The following is a 23,718-nucleotide window of genomic DNA, read 5'->3' as shown; positions in this document are numbered from 1 at the left end:
ATGAAAGGCAGATGCGGATTCCAAGAAAGGCCTAGAGGGGTTACCCTACAATGGGGATATCTTGTTTGGCCCAGACCTTGACATTATTGTAATCACGTTGGCAGCATAAAAAACTGCATTTCTGCCTTCAGCAACTGCTACTACAGCACCTCGGACTACGGCCCTGATTCAGACCCGCTCGCTGCCGCAGGCAGCTCGCAGGATCAGTGGGCGTTTTATTTTTTTCTCCAGGCCGCTCGCAAAGCTGTCGGTGTCCACCCACAGCTTGTGCAAGCGGGCTGGAGACTGTCGCGATTATCGCAACCATAGGGCTTGCGACGAGACCCTGGGGTAGGGTCTCGGCTGCCGCAAGTCCGAGTGGACTCCCTGCTCTAATAGAGCAGGAAGTCTGCTACTGACATCACTAGTCACTAGTGATGTCAGTAGGTTCTCCCACAAACGCCAGGCGTTCCTAAGGTAACGCCTGCGTTTGTGCAGCCACCCCCCCTACCCGCCTACAAAACAGGGCGAGCTGTCACTCACCATCGACAGCCACCCTGTCTTGTAGCGAGCCCCGCAGCGACTGAAGCTCAGTTGCTCGTCGAGGCGAGCGCATGCGCAGGGCCCAAACAGTGCTCGCAAGCGGCTCTGAATTAGGTCTCACATCCTTTAAGTCCTTTCGTCCTCAGGGAAAGCCTAAAGGTCAGTCCTTTCCTAGGCAGTCGGCTTCAACTAGGGCTGGTAAACCCAGGACCAAGCAGACCTGAAACACCAGATGCCCTGCTTCAAAACCTGAGGATAAACCCTCAGCCTGATGGGACGGGCCTCCTTTTGGGGGATCCCAGAATGGGAGACCGACTTCTTCAGTTCGCCCAGTGCTAGTGTCAAACCACCGCCATGGATGCTTGGGTAAGAGAAGTGGTCTCTCACTGGTACGCCCTCTCATTTCTCAGACATCCTCCCCACCAGTTTTTCTACACAGGCCGTCCTTCAGACCTGAACATAAATCCAGAAAGCCATACACTCCTTGCGGCAAGCAGGGGTAATTGTGCTAGTCCTACTATCTCAGTGAGGGACTTGTTATTATTCTACTCTCTTTCTGGTTCAGAAGCCGAATGGGTCTCATCGGCCTATCCTCAACCTCAAATCCTTGAACAAATTCCTCAGGGTACCCAGGTTCAGGATGGAAACCCTACGCTCCATCATCCTAGCTATGGAACCTGGGGACTTCATGGTATCTCTGGATATTCAGGATGCATACCTACATGTACCTATAGTGCCCTCACATCAGCGATATCTCTGGCTTGCTATACTACAGCAAAACTTCCAATTTCCACAGCTCGACAGGTGTTTACCAAAATTATGACTATCATGGCGGCCCACCTGCGTGGTCAGGGTGTCCGACTGCTACCATATCTGGACGACTTCCTGCTCCTAGCAGGATCCCCAGAAGTGCTTCACCGCCATCTGCAGTTAACCATTGCTTTCCTGCACAAGCACGGATGGTTAATCAACTTGAAAAAGTCCTCCCAGAATCCCTCACAGAGTATGATTCATCTGGGAGCCCTGCTGGATTCTCAGGATCAAAGATCTCCACACTTCAATTACAAGTGTGCAGATGTCTCCACAGTCACAGAGTGTTGATCCACTCAGCAATGCAGGTTGTGGGATCCATGGTGTCCACCTTCGACATGGTGGAATATTCTCAGTTCCATTCCAGGCCTTTACAAAGGCTGATCCTCTCCAGGTGGAGCGGGTTACCCCATCGGATCAAAGCTCAGACGATGGTGCTCTCTCCAGAGGTGCATCTGTCTCTATCTTGGTGGCTACAGACATCTCATCTAACCTAGGGTCACCCACTTTGGGATCCCGGACTGGGTAATCCTAACAACGGACACTAGTCTCCAGGACTGGGATGCAGTGACCGTTCCACACTCCTTTCAGCGCCGTTGGATATCAGTCGAATAAACCCTGTCAATCATCATATTGGAACTTTGAGTTGTCTACAGGGCCCTCAACCTGGCCCAGTCCATACTTCACGGAAACCTGTACAGGTTCATTCCAACAATGCCACAACAGTGGCTTACATCAACCATCAAGGAGGCACTCGAAGTCAGGCAGCAATAACAGAAGTGTCACGCATTCAGGCATGGGCAGAGGGTCCCCTCCCGGCCATCTCTGCAGTGTTCATTCCGAGAGTTCTCAATTGGGAAGCAGACTTCCTCAGCCGTCACGACGTGCATCCCGGGGAATGGTCTCTTCACCAAGAGGTGTTTCAACTCCCAGTGAACAGATGGGGCCTCCCATAGGTGGACCTCATGGCCTCCCGACACAATCACAAACTGCCAGTGTACGGGTCCAGGACAAAAGATGCCGAGGTAACCTTGGTGTATGCTCTGTCAGTAAAGTGGGCCTTCCAGTTTGCGTACCTGTTTCTTCCAGTCTCCCTGCTTCCTCAAGTTCTTCGGAAGTTCAAACAAGACGGAAGCACTGTCCTGCAGGTGGCTCCAGCCTGGCCCAGGCGTCATTGGTACTCAGATCTTCAGAGTCTCTCCATCGACACTCCGTTTCTTTTGCCTCAACGTCTGGACCTGTTGTCTCAGGGCCCTTGCCTTTACCCAGACCTGGATTGTCTCTCTTTGACAGCGTGGCTCTTGAGACATCCCTCCTAAGGTCCAAAGGATTCTCTGGCTCTGTCATCAACACAATGCTTAGAGCGCGTAGGCCGACTTCTGATAGGATCTACCACAGAGTGTGGCATACATATTTCCAATGGTGTCATCTCAGAGGTTTACGACCCCCAGGTGTTTTGGATTTCCACAGTCTTGGCCTTCCTTCAAACTGGATTGGACCTTGGCCTCCGCCTGGCCTCACTGAAAATGCATGTCTCTGCTCTGTCAGTATGGTTCCAATGTATAATTGCTCCATTACCAGATATCTGCACATTCCTCCAGGGTGTCCTCCAGATTCAACCTCCCTTTGTCTCCCCAGTTGCTCCTTGGGACTTGGCAGTGGTTCCTCGGGCCCTCCAGGGTCCTCCATTTGAACCCCTAGATTCGGTGGAACTCAAGTGGTTAACAGCAACGACTCATTTTCTTCTGGCTATTACCTCAGCAAGGAGGGTATCAGAGTTAGGGACGCTCTACTGTCGCTCCCCTTTTCTGATATTTCACCAGGACAGGGCTATGCTTTGGTATCGCCCTGGATTCCTTCCTAAAGTTGTTTCTAGTTTCCGTATTAATGAGGATATTATAGTCACGGCCTTTCAATCACCGGACCTCTCGGTAGGTGAGGCCTCTTCGGACATTGTCCGCGCCCTCAGGTTTTATGTGGACCGTACCAGTTCCCTTCGATAATCAGACTCATTTGTGCTCTATGGATTTCACAAAAAGGGATCGCCAGTCAATAAGCAAACATTGGCTAGATGGCTTCGTATGACTATCTCAGAGGCTTACATACAGGCAGGCCTTCCTGTTCCGGCTTCTGTTACTGCTCATTCTACTTGGTCTGTGAGTCCCTCATGGGCAGCTCGCTGTGGCGTCTCAGCTGTTCAGCTTTGTAAGGCGGCCACTTGGTCTTCTGTCCGTACCTTTCTGAGGTTCTATGCTTTTGATACCTTCGCCTCTCAGGATGCTTCCTTTAGGCGCCAGATTCTCCTCTCAGCACAGGAGCGTCTCCACCCTTAAGGACTGCTTTGGAACATCCCCAAGGCCTCCGTGGAGCCTATGGACCCTGAAGAAGAAATTGAGAGTTATGGTAAGAACCTACCTTTGTTAACTGTCTTTCGTCAGTCTATAGGGTCCTCAGGGCCCCCCGCCCTGACGCACCTGGCTTCATATGGGCTATGTTTCCGGTCACCGGTTTACCGTCTCCTTCTCTGTGAGAGTGTGATTCTTGTGTGTACCAGTCTTCCTTCTCTCTTATCCTCCACCGGCCTTTAGTTTATTATGAACTGAGGTGCCTCTGGCTCGGGGGCGGAGTATAGGGAGAATGGACCAGTGCATCCTGGGAACTGAAAGCTTTTAACTGCGTGGTGTCCGGATTCCAGATCCACCACCTACACCCCAAAGTCTTCCTGTGGACCCTATAAACTTCGAAGAAAGAGAGTTAACAAAGGTAAGTTCTTACAATAACTCTCATTATCTGCTGTAGGTGACCCACATATTATCCAGTTGGATTATATATTATTGGCAACCCTGTGGACTTTGTGCTTCTTCCAGGATTTTTTCACTCTGGGGAGGCTTGCAAGTATTTATTTACCAATTTGGTGTTCCAGTTTATATTCATATAGGTGTGGGACGGGTCTCTACAGTACAGTAGGGGATTATTTTTATCTATGTTTAATATTTTTGCATTTTTTATAACTGTTTTTTTTTAGAAATTTCTTGGTGTATGTACACCGAATACATTTTTAAACATTATTTGCTGTGGAGTTCCTACCTTGCGACTGAATAGGATAAGAGAAGCCTGTCTTTCCTGATGATGGTGTCTATTGAGGCTCTTAAAGGGACAGTTAGATATTTTCAGAGTGACCGTAAAGTTTGGTGGTGGAATTTGATGATCATATCACCCCAGCTTTAAAAGAAACCTTTTTGGTAACGTCATCTACTTACCCTTTGAAGTTGATATTCCAACTGTGAAATCTCACCATTTCGTTGTTTTTTTATTTTTTATTTTATGTATTGTATACCCGACAAGAAGGATATCATCTGTTGTGTACTGACAACTTCCATTATATATATTCATTACACACCAGTGGATATTTATAAAGATTAACAGCGCTTTTGGCCTTTCCGTTGTTCATATCCCTTCACATCAAAGCTGAGCCAGAAATGGGCTCAGATACTGGAAGACATGAACAAGAATGTGGGGGCATGGCTAAGCCCTGTTGTAAATACCAGGCTTTGCACAGGCTGTGCACCACCACAAAGACTTAGTAATAATAATACAGGTTCTGAAGAGTGACAATTTAACTTTTCTGTTGAAGGACTATTTACTACTAAATTATTTATAAAACTTCAGTGGAAGGAGGGTGTTGATTCTGCTCTGGTCAGCAGTGCCATTCAGGGGTTGGTATTTCTGAGGTGTTTTGTGAATATTATTCTTCTCTGTACGCTTCCAGAGTTTCTTATTCAGCAGCCCAGCTTCAGGATTTTTTGGACCAGGTTGTCCTGCCGAAGCTTTCTCAGGAAACTATTACAAGCCTAGATGCTCAATTTACATTGGAGGAAATTGAGGTAGCTATTTCCTCTCTCCCCGCTTCCAGGGCCCCTGGCTGTGAATGGATTCCTGTGGAGGTGTACAGAAAATTTAAAGATTTCTTTATTCCGTACTTATTGGATCTGTTTAATTCTATATTTGATTGGGGCTCTTTTCCTCCCTCTATGTCGGAAGCTATTATTGTTGTATTAGCCAAACCTGGGAAGAATCCCACCCTTCCTGAGTCTTACCGTCCTATTTCACTGTTAACCACAGCTGTCAAGATATTAACCAAAATACTTGCTACATGTTTGAATCTAGTAATCATGTCACTTACTGTATTCACCCTGACCAGACTGGTTTTATGCCCGGGGAAGTCTACGGCCCAGAATCTTCGTAGATTGTTTTACCATTTGCAAAGAAGTGATGTGCTCGGGGAGGAGGCAGTGGTGGTGTCCCTGGACGCCGCCAAGGCCTTCGACTTGGTAGAATGGGCTGTGCTCCATAAATTTGCCTTTGGGCCTTGTTTTATTCCTGTATTCTTCTCCGGCAGCTCGAGTGTCTGTTAATGGGTATACATCAGCTCCTTTTTCTTTAGCAAGGGGGACTTCTCAGGGTTGCCCGCTGTCCACTGCTCTTTTTGTCAAGGCTATTGAGCCACTGGCCTCACTATTGCATGCAGATTCCGATGTCCGAGGTATTAAGACTGGTGTGGTTGAGGATGTTGTGGCCCTGGACTCTGGTAAGTTTTTCTTTTTTACTATTATTTTTTTCTTTTATTTACAGTGTGTGGTCTGTTAGACCACATAGCTGATCACTGGGTCTGGCTCCGGGTTCTGCTCTGCCTTTTAGAGCAGGGCAGGAGGCCGGTAACCGGGGGAGACCCTGGATAACGCCACCTCCAGGTGGCGTTATTATCACAGGGCTTTCCCTGGTATTTTTTCACAATTTATTTTTAGTAACTTTGGCCAGATCACATTTCCCATTACAATTATGGGAAATGCGATCTGCTTACTAAAAATAAGTGATAATTAGGACTTGGAGCAGAATTTTTCTAATTCTACTCCAATTGCCCGTTAGTAAATTTAGGTGATACTAAAATAATCTCAAAAGGGTGTGAAAACACCCTTTTTCACTTTATTTTAGTAAAAATAATGTTAATAAATAGAGCCCTTAAAAAAAGCAACACTATTTATAAAACTTGCTTTTAATAAAATGTTTTGCAAAACATTACTGTTTTATTTTTCATTGCCTTGTGATTGAAATATAGCACTCCCCTGTTTCTCTTTGCAGGTGTCTGAAATCCTCTGTGCCAAACAAATATTGTCCAAGAGTTGCAGTACATTACAAACAAAAAATGCAGTACCAACTATGACCACCAGAGTTCTTCCTATGGGCCATGTATTTATTTATTAACTAAGACAGAGCATCTGATTGATGTACATGCTAAAGCTCCTTGGTTTTGCAATTCTGTGGGCCCCTCGGTACTGTGCTCTTGGGAGACACATTTACAAATTAGAGGTGCATCCAGTTGTGTATAGAGCTAGAGTTGTACTGTTCAAGAGTGTAAATATCTCATCAAATACCAATCTCTTACAAACCCCCCTTTCATTAAATTAAATTCCCACTTCTGCCTAGTTTAGCTTTAGTAATAGTTGAAATAAATTACGAGAGCATATCTCGCAACATTTTCAAATGCCATATAAGGACAAAATAGCACCTGCCCTGCCTCCAGTCTGCACAAATCCCACCCATAAACAACCACTTTTTTCTTAAAGCCTGCCCCTCTTGCAGCCCACGAATTGAGATTTCTCCTTAACCATTGGATGTATGGATGAGGAGGATATAGTGACCGATTTCAATTTGCAGTATGTGAAGCTTTGTTTTACATTGCTCCAAGTGCAACTAGGAATGGGGCTATACCATGAAGTGCAAAATATGTTAAGTTAACGACTGCCAGATCTGAGCTGGTACTAAATTCAATTCATCGTGTAAATAGTTGTATGCCTCTAAAACTATGTCTTGTCCACTCCTTAAATCACATATTTTCACTTGTTGAAAACTCACCTCGACCAGTGTAAAAAGGGTCTTCAGACAGAGTAAGTACATACAAGAATATAAGAACACACAATTACAGCTATACAAAATTAAAATTTGCAGATTACATAGAGACACTTAGAGAGAAAGGGCCCGCTATCAAGATCTTACATCAGGGGTATTCAATTTGCGGCCCTCCCGCTGCTGTGGAACTACACATCCCAGCATGCCCTGTCACAGTTTTGCTATGAGGGCATGCTAAAACTGTGGCAGGGCATGCTGAGATGAGTAGTTTCACAGCAGCTGTAGGGCCATGTGTTTATTACTCCAGGCTTACACTCTAAGGGGCTTTGGGTGGACACAAAAGGGTGGTGGGGAGAGAGTTGGGTATTGTTGAAGCCAGAGAGTTTAGAAATGGGGTGGTAGGCTTGACTGAAGACCATGGACGTGCAGTCAGGGTAGGCAGAGCCTCCCCTGTCATGCTTCTGAGATTTGATATAAAAATGATTAGAAGAACACAAAGATGATATTTATAACTTTTAAACATCTTCTTTGTTTATTGTAATCATTTCTATAGTTAACAATCACCAGCTTTGTGGAGCTCCCTGGGACTGCAAGGAGACAAGAGATGAAGCGGCAACAGCTCAGCCTCGCTTCTGTATAGTCAGACACTGCTTGCAGAGCTGGGGGTGGGGCCACACCACGGACAGTAAGCTGCATAGAAAGAGAGCTAATAGAGGCATGCCTCTGAGTATGGGGGTGTGTGTCTTGAACACTGATGGACAAATTGGATGTGAGAAAGTGCACTGCAGTGCTTAGAGATCGAAGCTCAGTCCGTAGCAGCAAGAGTTGACACAGTGATGCAGGTAGAAGAATCAATGGACACTGAAGCTTAGTGTAGTGAGGCGAGAGTTACAGTGAGTAGGGGAGAGACAGACCCCCAGCACTCAGACCCATTTCCATCTGTGCCTGCCCAGCTATTGACCTCACTGCACGTCACTGCTGAAGAGATGAGTTTTGAGGGCACATTTGAAGGTGGGTAGTCTGTATTAATTTCTGTTCTAGCTTGGGAGGGGAAGGGATTTACAGAGTATAGGAGCAGCACAGGAAAAATCCTGGAGTCGGGTGTGCGGAGAAGGTGTTTAGGGAATAGGTGAGGTTGCAGTCATTCAAAAAAGAGGGGGCAGGAGGGAGTGTTATTGGGAATGAGGCTGGAGATGTATGGAATAGAGGAGTGAGTGAGGGCTTTGAAGGTGAGAAAGAGGAGTTTGAATTTAATTCTCAGAAGAGGAGGGAGCCAGATAAGTGATGACAAGAGGGGGCAGCAGTGATGGAGCGTTGTGAGATGCAGTTAGGTAAGAGAGGAGCGGATTACAGTAATCATGATGTGAAAAGATAAGGACATGGATAAGGGTTTTAGTGGCTTCCAAGGCGAGAAAAAGGTGGATTCTGGTCATATTGCAAAGATGTAAACGACAAGAGTGAGTGAGGGACTGGATGTGGAGAGAAAAAAAGGCAGAGTCATAAATTACACTTTAACATTTTTCTTAAGGAACAGAGGGAATGTAGGTATTGTCAACTGTGAGGGAGAGAAAGACAATGATTTTAGTTTTAGACAGGTTGAGTTTAAAGAAGCAGGAGATGGCCAACAGGCAGCAGGTAATACAAGAGAGGTATGAAGGGGAGAGTTGAGTGGAAGAGAGATGGAGTTGGGTGTCACTGGCGTACAAGTGGGCTGAAGGTGGTTATGATGAGCTTGCTGACAGAAGAGGTGTAGAGGGATCGATATAGACTAACAGTGACAGCTGAGGCAGCAGAGTCTATGGCAGAGGTTAGGGCTCATTGTAGAGGGAGACAGCTGTCTCAGTGGAGGAGATAGTGGGTATGGGAGGGGGAAAACAAATGTCCATTATAGCACAACCGCTATCTGCACGTGTTACTATCCTCATGCTGTTGACGCTCTGTGTATATCAATGATTTGTTTCATGTAAACTGTCTCTTGCTTCACTAAAAAAACAAATATATATATATATATATAGCAGATAGCAGATAGCATGTGTCCGGCACTCAAGGGTATAGATGATCCACAACCTGCTCCGGTGCCTATCCAAATAATGTATGTAATAGGTGTGGGGTGGGTGGCACTCGGAGTCTCCGCAACCAAAAAACAAACAGAAGCAGTCTGTATAGTCCTATAGTCCGACTATACAGACTGCTTCTGTGTTTGTTTTTTGGTTACGGAGACTCCGAGTGCCACCCACCCCACACCTATTTTATATATATATATATATATATATATATAGAAGCATGAAGGTGCAGCACTCCCCTCTCAATAAATCAAGCAGAGACCAAAGGATCAATAGAACGTTTCAGTACTTTTAGTACTATCTTCAACCATATATAGATACAAACAAATGGCTCACCTTAAATACACCCCTCTGCCCAATGTGCTAAACACAAGCCAGTCAGATCACATGACAAGACTGACAACGCCTCCTGATGACGTCAGCAACTAAGCTGTCATCACTACAGGACCACATCACCATAGAAACACATAAACACAAACAGAGCCAGGACATATAATGCAATAGCACTGTGCCTGGTTGCCTAGCAACCACAATTACCACAATAATGTACATGAAATGATTGTCAAACGAGCGGAATGGATATACAGCATTACAGATACCAACAATGTTACATATGTGGATATCAAAACACACTCACAATGATCACAATAATAATCATTATATATAAAAAGTCATTATATATAAAAATGTCTATCACATTCCCATGCTATACCCAGTTACATAATAGCCTCAATAATACACGGATATAATAAGGGAATATTACAGGCGTGCAATGCTATACAAAAAGACCTATGCATGTCAACACACATTGCAGCAATGACTAACATTCACATACATATAGAGATAGTTATGTTATTAAATTCCAGTAATTAGTTATTAGAAACACGATAATGTGAGAGCCTCATTTAAACCACGCGGTGCAACTACATCCAATCGATGAATCCATCTCGCCTCACACTGTAATAGCAAACGGTTTCTATCACCCCCTCTTTTTGGCTGTGGGACATGATCTATCATCCTGTAGCGGAGGCATGCCAAATTATGATTGAATGCCAGAAAATGCCGGGCCACCGGCTGATCACTAGAGCCACATGACAATGCTGTCCGAATACTTGAACGATGCATTGCCATGCGTTCTTTACATTTACGCTGGGTTTTACCCACGTACGAAAGTCCGCATGGACAGATAATCTGGTACACGACAAATGTGCTATTGCATGTTAAATGGTGAAGAATGGAAAACTGTTTACCCGAATGCGGATGAGCAAAGCTATCCCCAGGGATTAAGTATCTACATGTCACACATGAACATCTGTGACATCCTTTCTTTCTTACTGCCAAAAAATGTTTTTTAAGAGGAGTATTCATGCGATTAGAAATATCGGCCTTCATCAATATATCCCGTACATTTCTCCCTCTGGAATAACAAGACATAATGTCAGTATTGGCCAAACCCAAGGACTTATCAAATTTTACAATGGGCCAATGCTTTTTAGATGCCCGATTAATATTAGGGGATAAGACATTCAATTTATTAACCCACGGGAGTATTTCTCTTCTGTCACTAGATTCAGATTTAGTTAGCAAAGTTTTTCTTTCAACCTGCATAATCCTATTCTTAGTATCAAGTAAGCATTTGATGTCATAGCCACGTGCAATGAATTTCTGTATAAGTACATCGATCTGCCGGACAGCAGTATCAGTGTAATCATTAATACGCCATACCCTTAACATCTGGGGGTACGGAAGTCCCAATTTAAGACTTCTAGGATGACAACTATTCCTATGTAACAGAGTGTTTCGATCAGTCTTTTTAATAAAGACCGAGGTGGTCAATGCTGAACCTTTTTTGGTGATAAGAACATCCAGGAAATCAATGGAGTGTTGATCCATTCTAACGGTAAATTTCACAGGGCTTGGCGAGCTATTATGAGCATCAAATAATTATCTTAGTGCTTTATCACTGCCCTGCCAGATCATAAACACATCGTCTATGAACCTAGTATAGAACAGGATTTTACCAGCCACGATATCATCTGAAAAAATATCTCCTGCTCGACACCAAACATATAATTGTTTGCATACGCGGGTGCCACCGCTGAGCCCATGGCACAACCCATGAGCTGCAGGTAATACCCGCCATCAAACAAAAAATAGTTTTTCGTCAGAACAAATTTCAACATGTCAACACACAAGTTGATGTAATCATGATCATACAGAGAATTATGAGACAAAGTATCCCTGAACGCCCTTAAACCATCCCCATGTGGGATAATTGTATATAAACTCGTTACATCTGCACATACTAGCCACGTATCTCGTGGAATGTCTCCTAATTCAAGTCATTTATTCAATAACGATGTTGTGTCCAACAGAAAATTTCTATGCGATTGAATTAAAGGCTGCAGGATAGAATATAAAAAAACTGCACATGGTTGTGCTAGAGAATCCCTAGCACTGATGATGGGTCGTCCTGGAGGTGGAAAAATCCCCTTATGAACCTTAGGGAGTGTATATAGTAAAGGGGTGATGGGAAACTCCGGCAACAATGCTTCAGATAATGCCTCTTCAATGATTCCTTCTTCCAAAGCATGTTTCAGAATAGTAGATAATTCTGATTTGAAAGCCACTGTAGGGTCACCATTCAATTTACAATAAGTGGCACTGTCACTCAACTGGCGATAAATCTCAGATCTATAATCACAAATGTCCTGGAGCACCACCGCCCCTCCCTTGTCCGCTGGACGGATTATTAAATTAGGATTTTCTGAGAGTGACTTAATGGCCGCCCTCTCTGGTTGCGTAAGATTAGGGTCCACCACACAAGGCTGCTTAGATAACATGGACACTTCATCCTCAAGCATTCTAATATATGTTTTTATACTAGCATTAGAAGAACCCGGTTCAAAGTTAGAGCGTGGTTGTAATTTGCGCAAAGCAGGTGGTAAGGTATCTTTAGTCATTTTTGTACATTCAGGTTTATTAAAGAATTCCTTCAATTTCAGCTGGCGATTTAAACGTTGTTTTTCTATCTGCCAGGAAAAGTCATCAAAAGGTGTATTAGGCACAAATGATAGTCCTTTGGTCAAAAGTAACCGCTCTGCCTTAGTTAATTCAAATGAGGAGCAGTTTAATACTACTTCTTCTGAATTGGTGGTCTGCCACGACTTCTGCCTTTTATTTTGTCTCCCTCTGCGGGTATATCTTCTCCTTGGTCTAGGGCAGTGTTTCCCAACCTCGGTCCTCAAGGCACACTAACAGTCCTGGTTTTAGTGATTTCCATGCTTGAGCACAGATGGTTAAATCAAAATAACTGAGGTACTAATTAAGACACCTGTGTTTAAGTGGGGCTATCCTTAAAACCTGGACTGTTAGTGTGCCTTGAGGACCGTGGTTGGGAACCTCTGGTCTAGGGTCTTTGAGCGTGTGATTTTCCCTAAAGGGACACCCCTGCTGCTAGTCGGCTCAGAGTCACTTGCATTACTTGTGACCTCCTGTGATGATTCCGTATCAACCTTGGTTTTTGGATACCGCCGGCGGAAAAACGGACGCCTTGGCATGTTTTGTCTGCCACCACTAAGCCACTGGTAAACATTGTGTTGTTCATAATCGGTCTCAACTTTATTTAATTTTTCTTATTTAAATTTTAACAAATCTCGTTTGTATAAAGAGATTTGATTATCAAGTTTTCCCTTGTTTGTATATATATATATATATATATATATATATATTAAAAATAGTAAAACGTGCTGCAGAATTTATCTGAAAGGGATGAATGACACCCTAAGTTCACAGACACTTGTAATCTATATACCATAGACTTGTGTGGACATTCTTTATTTGGACACTCTTTAATTTTGAAGGAGTCTAGACATAGTCCCGCCATTGGCTGGAATGCTGCGTTACCGAAATTAGAACAATGTATTTTAAAGATGTACTATTAAACATGTAATGGCTATTTTAGGCTTTCTTAAACAATTATTTTTAGGCAGAAGATGGCTGGTCAGTATCCTGAAATGTGTCGCTTGCATGGCACATCCCTTCCCTATACTTCACTACAGGAAATGGGGATCAGCTGGAGCCCCTATGACATCACTTTTGACTGGAAAGAGATAAAATGGGGAGGCTCACTTAATCAACCAGACCAAATGTCCTCATCGACCATGGGAAAGTGGATATTGTCTACTGATATTGACTCCTCCCCACATCAACTGTAAAATGTGAGGGATACAATAGGAAACGGGTCCAGGTAGAGTTACCTGGTCAGAGAAGACCATTGATAGATAATGTAAACGAAGTGTGTATATAAGACACTACACAGGACTGAGGGAGAGTTGGTGATTATTTTCCAGAGCCTGAAGTTGGGATCTTGGTCTCTTCCTGCTATTGTGGTCCCAGCAAGATGTCTGCACTTTTCACAATTCTGCTTGGCTTCACTCTTGTACACATGTGCCCACATACATCTCTCCTAGGGGCTGCATTGGCTTCAGCCCCTAGAAGCCAGGTAGAGCTGCCTGAAAGGCAGAGAAGTGGCTTCCTACTGGAACACATCCCCCTGAGACTGCCTGTTGTGTATGTGACTGGTAGGTAGTGCTTCAAAAGAAAAGCCACTGCCAGTCACAGTGTAGTCACTGCTGGTCACAGTGTAGCCAGTGCAGTCACGGACTGCAACTGGCTCAATGAGGTGGCAGATTTTACTGGGGGGCTGCAGCCCTTCAGTTATTAGGTAAAATCCTCCATGGAGTCTCTTGTGCATTTCTAAAGTATGGTAAAGTTCCAATCTCTGAGACCTATTTTGCTACTTAATTAAGGTTATTGGTCATAGATTTAAGCTGGGTACACAATGAGCAATGTGTACCGGTACGATATGTCGGCCTGATGGGCTGACATATCATACCACGGATACACATTAGAACAAGGTGATGAACAAAGGAATGATCCTTCGTTCCGTCCTTCATTACCAGTAACGGGGCCGCATGCATTATCATCTGGTTGGTTGTGCAGCACGGCCAACCGGACAATATTGCATGGGAGCTTGCATATTGGACGTACACACTGAGCGATGTGGCCAAAATGTCATTCCGATTTGCCCAGAAATTACATATCGTGCAGACATCATCTCAGTGTGTACCCAGCTATACTCTTAGATCTTATGCTACCTATGTTATTTATTAAAGATAGACCCCTAGATATTGTGATTACGCTGTTAGTCCCGACTCTATAATCCTGGTATCCTCACATACACAGTACCAATGTATAAATCCACTTACAACATGTAATTTTCTAATACAGTATATATTATTAACACCCAACTAATTATATCTTTTTGCTTTCTTGATTTTGTTTTACACCCCTCTCCCCTCAAAAATATATATTTCAAAATCAGAACAGTTTTAGAAAGTCCTACAGCAGAAAAGAAAAATATATATAACCATAACTTGCAAATCACCTTGACGTTTGTTGAGAGATATGAATATGATAATAAATATTGTTTAACTTTTACTTATATTACATAGTTAAGTTTCCACATACTGAACCTAGTCTAGTTAACGCTTACCTGTCTGCATCAAATGATTGCGTATTTTGGGGGAAGTTGAGGGGAGACGCCAAGATGGTTGTATAATGATTAAATCCAAAATAGTCATAAGTCCCCTTAATACGTTTCTTCTCTTCTTCCGTGAATTCAGGAAGCCTGTTGGTGAATAAAATATAATTTTTGCCATATTACACCTTACACGTTATTATATAGTTCTTGAAAGCACTTTGGGAAGTAAATAGTCAGGACTTGTAAGCAGATAAGGTCTGCACTTTATCCTATTCATTAAGGCATAGGTTCTCAAACTTGGGGCCTGATTCAGACCCGGTCGCAAGCGCTGAGCAACTGGGTCGATGGTGGCCCAGACCGCATGCGCACGACAGAGCCGGCTCCGTCGTGCGCATGCGCGAAACCCGGATCGTGACGGACAAGCCGTCGCTCCGGGTCTCGCACCAAAGGGGGCGTGCTGTCGATGTTGAGTGACAGCACGCCCCCTTTGGCGGGCGGGCTGGGGGGGTGGCTGCCCAGACGGAGGTGTTCCCATGAGAACGTCTACCGTCTGGGGCCGGCCCCACCGACATCACAAGTGATGTCAATGGGAGTGCTTTCGGCTCTGTTAGAGCGCTCTGTCAGAGCGTCCGGCTCTGAATCAGGGCCTTAGTTCTCAGGACCCCAAACAGTGCTTGTTTTCCAGGTCTCCTTACAAGTGAAATAATTAGCTCCACCTATGGATCTTTTAAAATGTGTCAGTGAGTAATGACTACACCTGTGCACCTGCTGGGTGGCCTGCAAAACGTGAACTGTGGGTCTCATTCAGACCCGCTCGCAAGCGCCTATGCGCTCCCAAGCGGGTCGATGTTGAGGCCCTGTGCATGCGTAGCTGCCGCACTGCGCGTGCGCAAGCCCCGGAGCGAGAGAGAAATTCTCTTGCTCCGGGACTCACTACAAAAGGAGCGGCTGTCGATGGTGAGCGACAGTTCGCCCCGTTTTGTAGGCGGGGCGGGGGGGTGGCTACACAAATGGAGGCGTTCCCGACGGAACGCCTGCCATTTGGGGGCGGCCCCACTGACATCATGAGTGATGTCAGTGGTGAGCTTCCGGCTCTAATAGAGCCGAAAGCTCACTGGGGCTTGCGGTAGACGAGACCCTACCACAAGGGTCTCGTCGCAAGCCCCGATGGTCGCGATGGTCTTGACCATTGCGACCATCAACCTGGCCGCTCGCTAAAGCTGTGGGTGGTCACCCACAGCCTAGCAAGCAGCCAGGAGGCCGGCTCTGTACATAGAAGCGTCCGCCCTCATTCAGAGCGAGCGCTCCCATTTTGTGACCGGCTCTGAATGAGGTCCTGTGTGTGGTCCTGAGGACCGAGTTTGAGGACCACTGCATTAAGGCATGTCCACAAAATTATTATTTTATGTTATTGGTAATAATAGTAGGTTTACTGTCAGTCAGTAATACAAGTAAATGGCACTACTAAACTATACATAAATATCACTTCATGGTTTGGATGTTTGTATTGTCATTCCAGCTTGAGACACCGATAATTGTAACTAACATGTCTTTAAGATTGTTCTATCTCAGATGCTAACGCACTCCTTGTTGTGAGCACAGCTATATAAATGTATGTGCTTTATGGCTGCTCCCAGTTAGGCACACCTAGTGTCTCTATATTGCTGCTGAGGCAGATCATCTATAGGTTCCCATAATCAAAGTGTGTGGATCCCTGGTAAAAAAAAACAAAACCCTGCTAGGTTCCCATTAGACTCCACACTCCAACAGCCTAGGTCCACATCAGAGCTCTTCCATTACATTTATCTTCTAGATTGCTGATGATAATATTGTGTAAAGCATTCTTCTATTACACAAATACTATATCAGTAAAAAGTGCTGATTGCTAGTTAATTTCAAGGGCTGGGTATCTTCATAAATAGCATACGAAAATAACAAATACACATGGAGTGAATGGAATTTCTGTTAATACATAAGAATTTTTAAATAAAACAATAAGGGGCAATAAAGAACACATGGTTATAGAATGGATGAAATGTTTCTGTTCTTACCGAGATTTTGGCAGTCCCTGAGCAAGACTTCTCTCTCGCACCCTCGATTTCATGATCTCATTGTAGTCGCCATTTTTAAAAATTGGGTTTGCAAACCACCCGCCATAAAACTAGACAACAACAAAAAAAGGCATTAAAAATGTGTGTTACTATTTATTAGGATGTTAATTCCAACTGAAGGGCAAAATATTGTATTTTGTATTATGCTTCCACGTGATGGGAAATCTGTACAGTAAAATAGTGTGATTGCTGTACTGCGTATTCCTCTATCTCTGATGGAAGATATTTTTCTAAAAAAAATGTCTTAGAAGAAATAAAAAACCTCCCTTACCCTTCATAACTAGGAAAGTGTGACCCGGGGGGCGAATGGGGAGGGTAATGGGGAGAATCAATCAGAAACTCTAGTGCGAGAGATTGTTAGTTTTGGTTGGTTTTCCTGCTCACACCCCCCCTCTGCAGTCATTTTAAATAGAAAAGTTCTCCGTGTTATGCGTCTATGCAGCTTTACTATGATTTACGTAAGTGGTGGTTTAAGTGGTTATAAATTAATTGCGTTCTTGAGAATGTCCTCCTAAACAATTTCAGATGTCCCTTAAGAAAAAAAAATATTATTTTCAACAGTGGCCCTTTGAAACTGGTTTCAGTGGTAGGAATACCATGCTCCAGTCTGATTCTATGGGGGAGATTTATCACTGCTTGGAGAGAAATAAAGTGGAAAGAGATAAAGGGTCTATTCATGTAAAATTATGAAAACGTTTCACTATATATCACATCACTTTGTTGCGATATATAGCTTTGTTTACATGAAATTCATGTATAGTTACTCTACCTGCGATGTGATCCGGTAACCAGGACTCCAGCTATCCAGTCTTCTCCATGGGTCCTCAGCTTTACCATGGATTAGATGCGCATGCGCCAGGTCATCTCAGTGACAGAGGTAGGGGCAGAGTGAGGGGGCATCGGGGCAGAGATCAGTCAGGAGGAGGTGACCCGGCATATGCACATGTTGGGTCGCCTTACAAATATGTGGGGCAGAGTGAGGGAGCAATGGACAGTAAGGAGAAGGTGAACACGGCATATGCATATATCAGCTCTAGTGGTGGTACAGATAGGGGCAGAGCGAGGAGGCACTGGGGCAGCAGGCAGTAAGGAGGAGGTGACCAGCATATGCAAATGTTGGGTGATGGCCATCTTATCATAGCATCGATGGGAGTAGGGTTAAAACGAGGGGGGCACTGGGGCAGTAGGCAGTAAGGAGGAGGTGACCCGGCATATTCATATGTCAGCTGATAGTCACCTTACTGTAGTGGTGATACAGGTAGGGGCAGAGCGAGGAAGCACTGGGGCAGCAGGCAGTAAGGAAGAGGTGACCCAGCATATGCATACTGTATATCGGGTGATGCTCACATTACTATAGAGGCGACAGGGGTCGGGGCAGAGCGAGGGGGCACAGCAGGCAGTCAGAAGGAGGTGACCCGGCATATGCTCCTCTGATTGGCTGCTGTTGGTGACGAGAGCGGAGAGAACAGGGAGAAGGTAGAAAGACAACAGTCTTTGCTGCTCTTCTCCCCTAGCAAGCTTCCTTATGCCATCCTGAGATGGCGAATGGATTTTGCAAAGCGAAACAGAAAGCAGAGCTTTTTGTGCTTCTATGAATCACTCTCCCCATACTAGTGTATGGGGACGCGATATGCATCCTTATCGGGTGCTGCTGGAGAAATCTGAGATTTCTCCACGGTAACCCCTTCTATGAATAGGAGGAAGCAGTGAAAAGCCCAGGTATCACTGACAAAGGGCTGTTCATTGCTACGTGAATATACCCCAAAGTACTATAGATAATACCATACTATAGAGGAGATGAATTACAGCAAAACACTAAGAGCCTGTGTAAGACGCTGCAGCGGCCGAGTGTGCATCTTTTGCCGGCGTTGTGTATACCACTTTATGCTAATACCGCTACAAGCCCTTCCCTGATGTAAAGCCATGCGCCTGATTGTGCAGGGACTGAGATGTCCACTTTAAGGGGTCTATTCATATAGAACATGAACTGGCTACCGAAAAATATCACTATATATCGCATCACATCTATAGGTTATATAATGTTGTTTTATAGCTGCTGGTCTAAAGGGGGTGGAGACGGTGCCAAGCTGCTCTCTTCCCTGCTCTTTGCGTTTCGCTGTACAGATTACTCCATCCTGAGATGGCGAATCTGTGCGCAGCAGAGGAACAGAAAGCTGAGTTTCCGTTCTTCTATGAATTGCTCTCCCCACACTACTGTATGGGGAAGCGATCCAGCCATGGAGCGGGGGCGCCCCTGGAGAAGTCATGAACGTCTCCACAGCAACCCGCTTCATGAATAGAACGAAGCAGTGAAAAGCCCTGAATTCAGATAAACAGGGCTTTTCACTACTTCATCAATAAATAACTATGGGGTCTATTTACTAAGCAGTGTTAGGAGACAGAGTGAAAAGTGATAAGAAAGTGATAAGGTGGGAGCTGATTGGCTGGCACCTTATCACTTGCTTATCACTTTTCACTCTGTCTCCTAACACTGCTTAGTACATAGACCCCTATGTGTCTTTAGATGCTGAAATACAGCTTCTATGCATGGTGCATCTTTAGATGCAACTATCGGTCGCAACATGAAACCTTGCACCAACCCAATGCTAGGTGCAGAATCTCCATCCGAGTATGTACGGCCTCCAGTGTAAGCGATTAGGGGGCCTATTCATTAAACGTAAAAATTCAATGGAGATAATTAGCTTTAGAACTCTCATGGAGTTCTAGCTAATTATAGGTGGAATTCATCATTCCACCTCTCCATAAGTATCTATTCCGAAAAGCTGTCATTTTTGCGATGACAGCTTTTTCGGGAAATAGATACTTTTCCCTCTCTACACTACCTTATCGCGTCTGGAAACAGTGCTGCGCATGCGCTGTTACATCTGTAAAACCAGCGCATGCGCAGCACTGCCTACAGATGAGGTAAGTTTCGTACCCCCCCCGACCCCCCCCACCCCCATCCCCCCTCCGCTCACCTTCCCCCCCCCCCCCCGACTTACCTGTCCGTGCAGCAGCCTCCGGCTCCGTCCTGCTGGTCTGTCATGTGGTTTCCCTGCAGACCACATGACAGATTAGAAAAACAAATAATTTTTTTTTTCTTTTTCTAAACTTTCTTGTGCTCTGCTGGGGAGCACACATGACAGACCAGCCTCCGGATCCTGAGGACGGAGCAGAGCGCCGGAGGGACTCGTCGGGGGACCTGCACACGCTGATACAGGTAAGTGGATTCTGCTATTCGCCACCTCACAGTGGCGAATAGTAACTGCATCAAATTCCGAAAATTGATAATATTCGGAATTTGATGAATACCGTAATTTCCACATCCCCATACTAATGTATGGGGAGTGTGGAAATTAACGCAGGGGGACTTAGCAAGGAGATATCTGTGATATCTCCTGTGTTAAGTCTGTTCATGAATACCAAAATAACGTTATTTAAGGAAAATGTCCTTAAAAACGTTATTTTAGTGTTGATGAATAGGCCCCTAAGCATCTGAGTTTGCCACCAGTTCAAAGACACCGGCAACACTCCCATAACATACTCATAAGACAGCCCATGCTCGTGCATCTGAGTAGCCACCTCCCAGTCACTGCCCAGCACATTTCCAATACATTCTTGAATATCGTGCTCTAAATTGCAACTGTGCCTCTGTGTGTACTGTACACACCATGGGACACATGCGCTGTGCAACATTTTTAGTGACTTAGAGCCTGATTCAGATTTGGGAATAAAATAAGATAAAGCAAGTAACTGTGCACCGGGAAAAACCATGTTGCAATGCAAGGGGTGAAAATACATACTTTTTTTTGCATGTGGGGTAAATACTGGCTGCTTTTGCATGTAGCCCTTGAATGCTGGGCAATTTCATTTTACACTGCAATTTAGTTTTGCGCTTGGACACACTCTTCATCTCTCTGCACATTTTACATCTGCCCCACTATGCAGAGCAGCATGGTTTTACCAAGGAGATGCAATCGGGAAACCGGCTGACATGATCCCGACAGCCGGCTTCCCGACTGCTTTATCCCGGCGTGGGTTAAATGACAGGCATCTATATCTAGACGCCTGTCATTTTCCCGACGCTGAGAGACAGGGGCCCGGCTTCCCGATCGAAGGGATGCCGGGCGCCACAAGTGGACAGCCGCCGGGGAAGGGGGACTTAGGGTTAGGCACCCCCCGGGAGGGTTAGGCTAGGGGGAGGGAATCGAACCACCGGCCATGCCGATCCCTTACCATGATACACAGTTGATGGCTCTTTCTTACTCTATTCCCAAATCTGAATCAGGCCCTTAGATGCATGCGTAGTTGAAAAACATTGACCATTTGCTCGAATATCAGCATTGCAGCCCTAAATGTCATCAGTTTTATATGAAAACTATTTTTTAAGGTGTGAATTTTCCTAAAACACAATGCAATGTTTAATTACACTTCATGTCATAAAATATTTTACATTAAATGATCTGTCTTCGCCTCTAAAAGTCCTTGGGTGGCTGTTTGGATCATACCATCATGTATCTCTTTGCTGCATCAACGTCCTCCTGCTTGTATGGATTTCTTGGTTCAGCCCAATCAGAATTGATAGTGATAGAAATGAGGCCTCCTTGTTTTGCCCTGTATGTACTGTTGTAGAGGTGCCAGGCCTCCGTGTGTGCCTTGATGAGATTATGCCCAGCTTCGTATGGTCCACGCCCAGGCCTGTTAATAATTCCTTAATGGAATTAAAGAAAATATCAGACTTGTCACAATAACACAAACCCATCAGAAGCATTTTATAGGTTCTTATAATCTGGCTGCTACATATGTGATTCTAGACAATAACAGCAGTGCACAATTCTTAAAGCAATAATTTCTATTTAAAGCCTGATGAGGCAGAAAACATGAGTTTTAATTTGATAGCTGTAGTTGAAGATAATTCTGAAAGCTTGATTTCAGTGATTAAAGTAGTTGGGCCTAAGTACCATCAGTTACAGTCCTGTCCAAAGCTACAATGTGTGATAATTAACTGTCCCCACCCCCGAGGATTTCCCGGTGGCAAAACTGACATGACATGCCTCCGGAATGGGTATGATATACCGCCGGCCGCATGGTCGGCGGTTCGATTTCCGTCAGCGGCAGCCCGACAGGAGCAGAGTGCGAAGCAGCGGAAGCCCGACAGCGCTGGAAATCCCGATCGTGGCTAGGTAAGTATCTGCTAACCTAACCTAACCCCCCTAACCCTCCTTAGGGGTGCCTAACCCTAACTTCCCCCCCAAGTGCCTAACCCTAACCACCTCCTTCCCCGCTGCCTAAACCTAAGTCCCCCGGGGGGGTGCCTAACCCTAAGTCCCCCCCGGGGGTGCCTAACCCTAACCCTCCCTCCCCCTAGCCTAACCCTAACCCTCCCGGGGGGGTGCCTGACCCTAAGTCCCCCCCGGGAGCCCTAAACCTAATCCCCCCCCCCCGCGGCTGTCCTCTCGCGGCGCCTGGCATCACTACGATCGTGATGCTGGGCGCCGGTCTCCCGGCGTCGGGGAAATGCGGGCGTCTACATCTAGACGCCCGGCATTTCACCCATGCCGGGATAAGACAGTCGGGAAGCCGGCTGCCGGTATTTAGGCAGTCCGCTTCCCGATTCCTTCCCCACGCCTCCTATGCGATCGCAAAGATTGTGACAGCGCATGAGAATCATAATTCCGAAACCCTCAGCTTTCAGTGTGTGTGCAATCACTAGAGCTGTAACTAGACTTTTTGGTGCCATGTGCCAGAGAGAGCATTGGCACACCCCCCATTTTTTAAATAGGGACATAAGATAGTGCACATGAAAAGGGCCATGGCTTCATGGGGAAGGGCCAGGGAATAGATGGGGTACTCCTGGGGCAGCCAGGAGATGCTGTAGATAAAAGAAGAGGAAGCTACAAGTGAGAATGATAATAAACAGGAAAATTGACAGGCCCAAACAGTGTCCCCTGCCCTGCAGTGCCCTGTGCCATGGCACAGGTCGCACTACCCTAGTTACGGCCCTGGCAATAACTTCTAGGCACCAGGTTACGAGTAAAACCCTTTGAAGAACCGCTCTGGGACTCAGCGAGAGAAGAAGAAGGCAGCCTCTTAAGTAAGGAAACCACTGGGACAGGCGTTTGATGCGCAGAAGCCGGGGAGGGGTTGGTGATGAGCATACTGACAAACCTATAGACAGAGGGGATGGGGGGACAATAAGGTACACATATTGTAGGTGGCAGATGATGAGCACACTGACAAACAGATGCAGACAGGGGGGAGGGGCTCACAATAAGCTACACACAGGTGGCAGGTGAGGAGCACACTGAGAAGCATACAGACGGGGCACAATATGCTAAACTCAGGTGGCATGTGAGGAGCATACTGTCAAGCATAAAGACGGGCACAATAAAATACACACAGGTGGCAGGTGAGGAGCACACTGACAATCATACAGACAGGGGCACAATATAGTACACACACAGGTGGCAGGTGAGAAGCATACTGACAAGCATACAGATGGGGCAAATAAAATACCCAGAGGTGGCAGGTGAGGAGCATACTGACAAGAATACAGACGGGGGCACAATATAGTACACACAGGTGGCAGGTGAGGAGCACACTGACAAGAATACAGACGGGGGCACAATATAGTACACACAGGTGGCAGGTGAGGAGCATACTGACAAGCATACAGACAGGGCACAATGTAGTACACACACAGGTGGCAATTCAGGAGTACACTGACAAGCATACAGACGGGGGCAAATAAAATACCCAG

The 23,718-nt window shown here is 45.4% G+C and overlaps 1 protein-coding gene across 1 annotated transcript in view; it reads right to left on the bottom strand.

Annotated features, from left to right (window-relative positions):
• Nucleotides 1-23,718, bottom strand: part of LCT (lactase) — a 100,143-nt gene that overhangs the window by 8,676 nt on the left and 67,749 nt on the right. Inside the window, exons 12-14 of the mRNA XM_088472243.1 lie at nt 21,467-21,669; nt 16,899-17,008; nt 14,860-14,994 (exon numbers count right to left, since the gene is read on the bottom strand). Of these exons, the coding sequence (XP_088328369.1) occupies nt 14,860-14,994; nt 16,899-17,008; nt 21,467-21,669 (448 nt within the window). The remainder of the gene's footprint in view (nt 1-14,859; nt 14,995-16,898; nt 17,009-21,466; nt 21,670-23,718) is intronic.

The sequence above is a fragment of the Taudactylus pleione genome, unplaced genomic scaffold, assembly GCF_031769625.1.
Source record: "Taudactylus pleione unplaced genomic scaffold, aTauple2 ptg000122l, whole genome shotgun sequence".
NCBI classification, from domain to species: Eukaryota; Metazoa; Chordata; class Amphibia; order Anura; family Myobatrachidae; genus Taudactylus; species Taudactylus pleione.
Note: the sequence above shows the minus strand (reverse complement) of the source record. Positions and strands in the feature narration are given on the sequence as shown.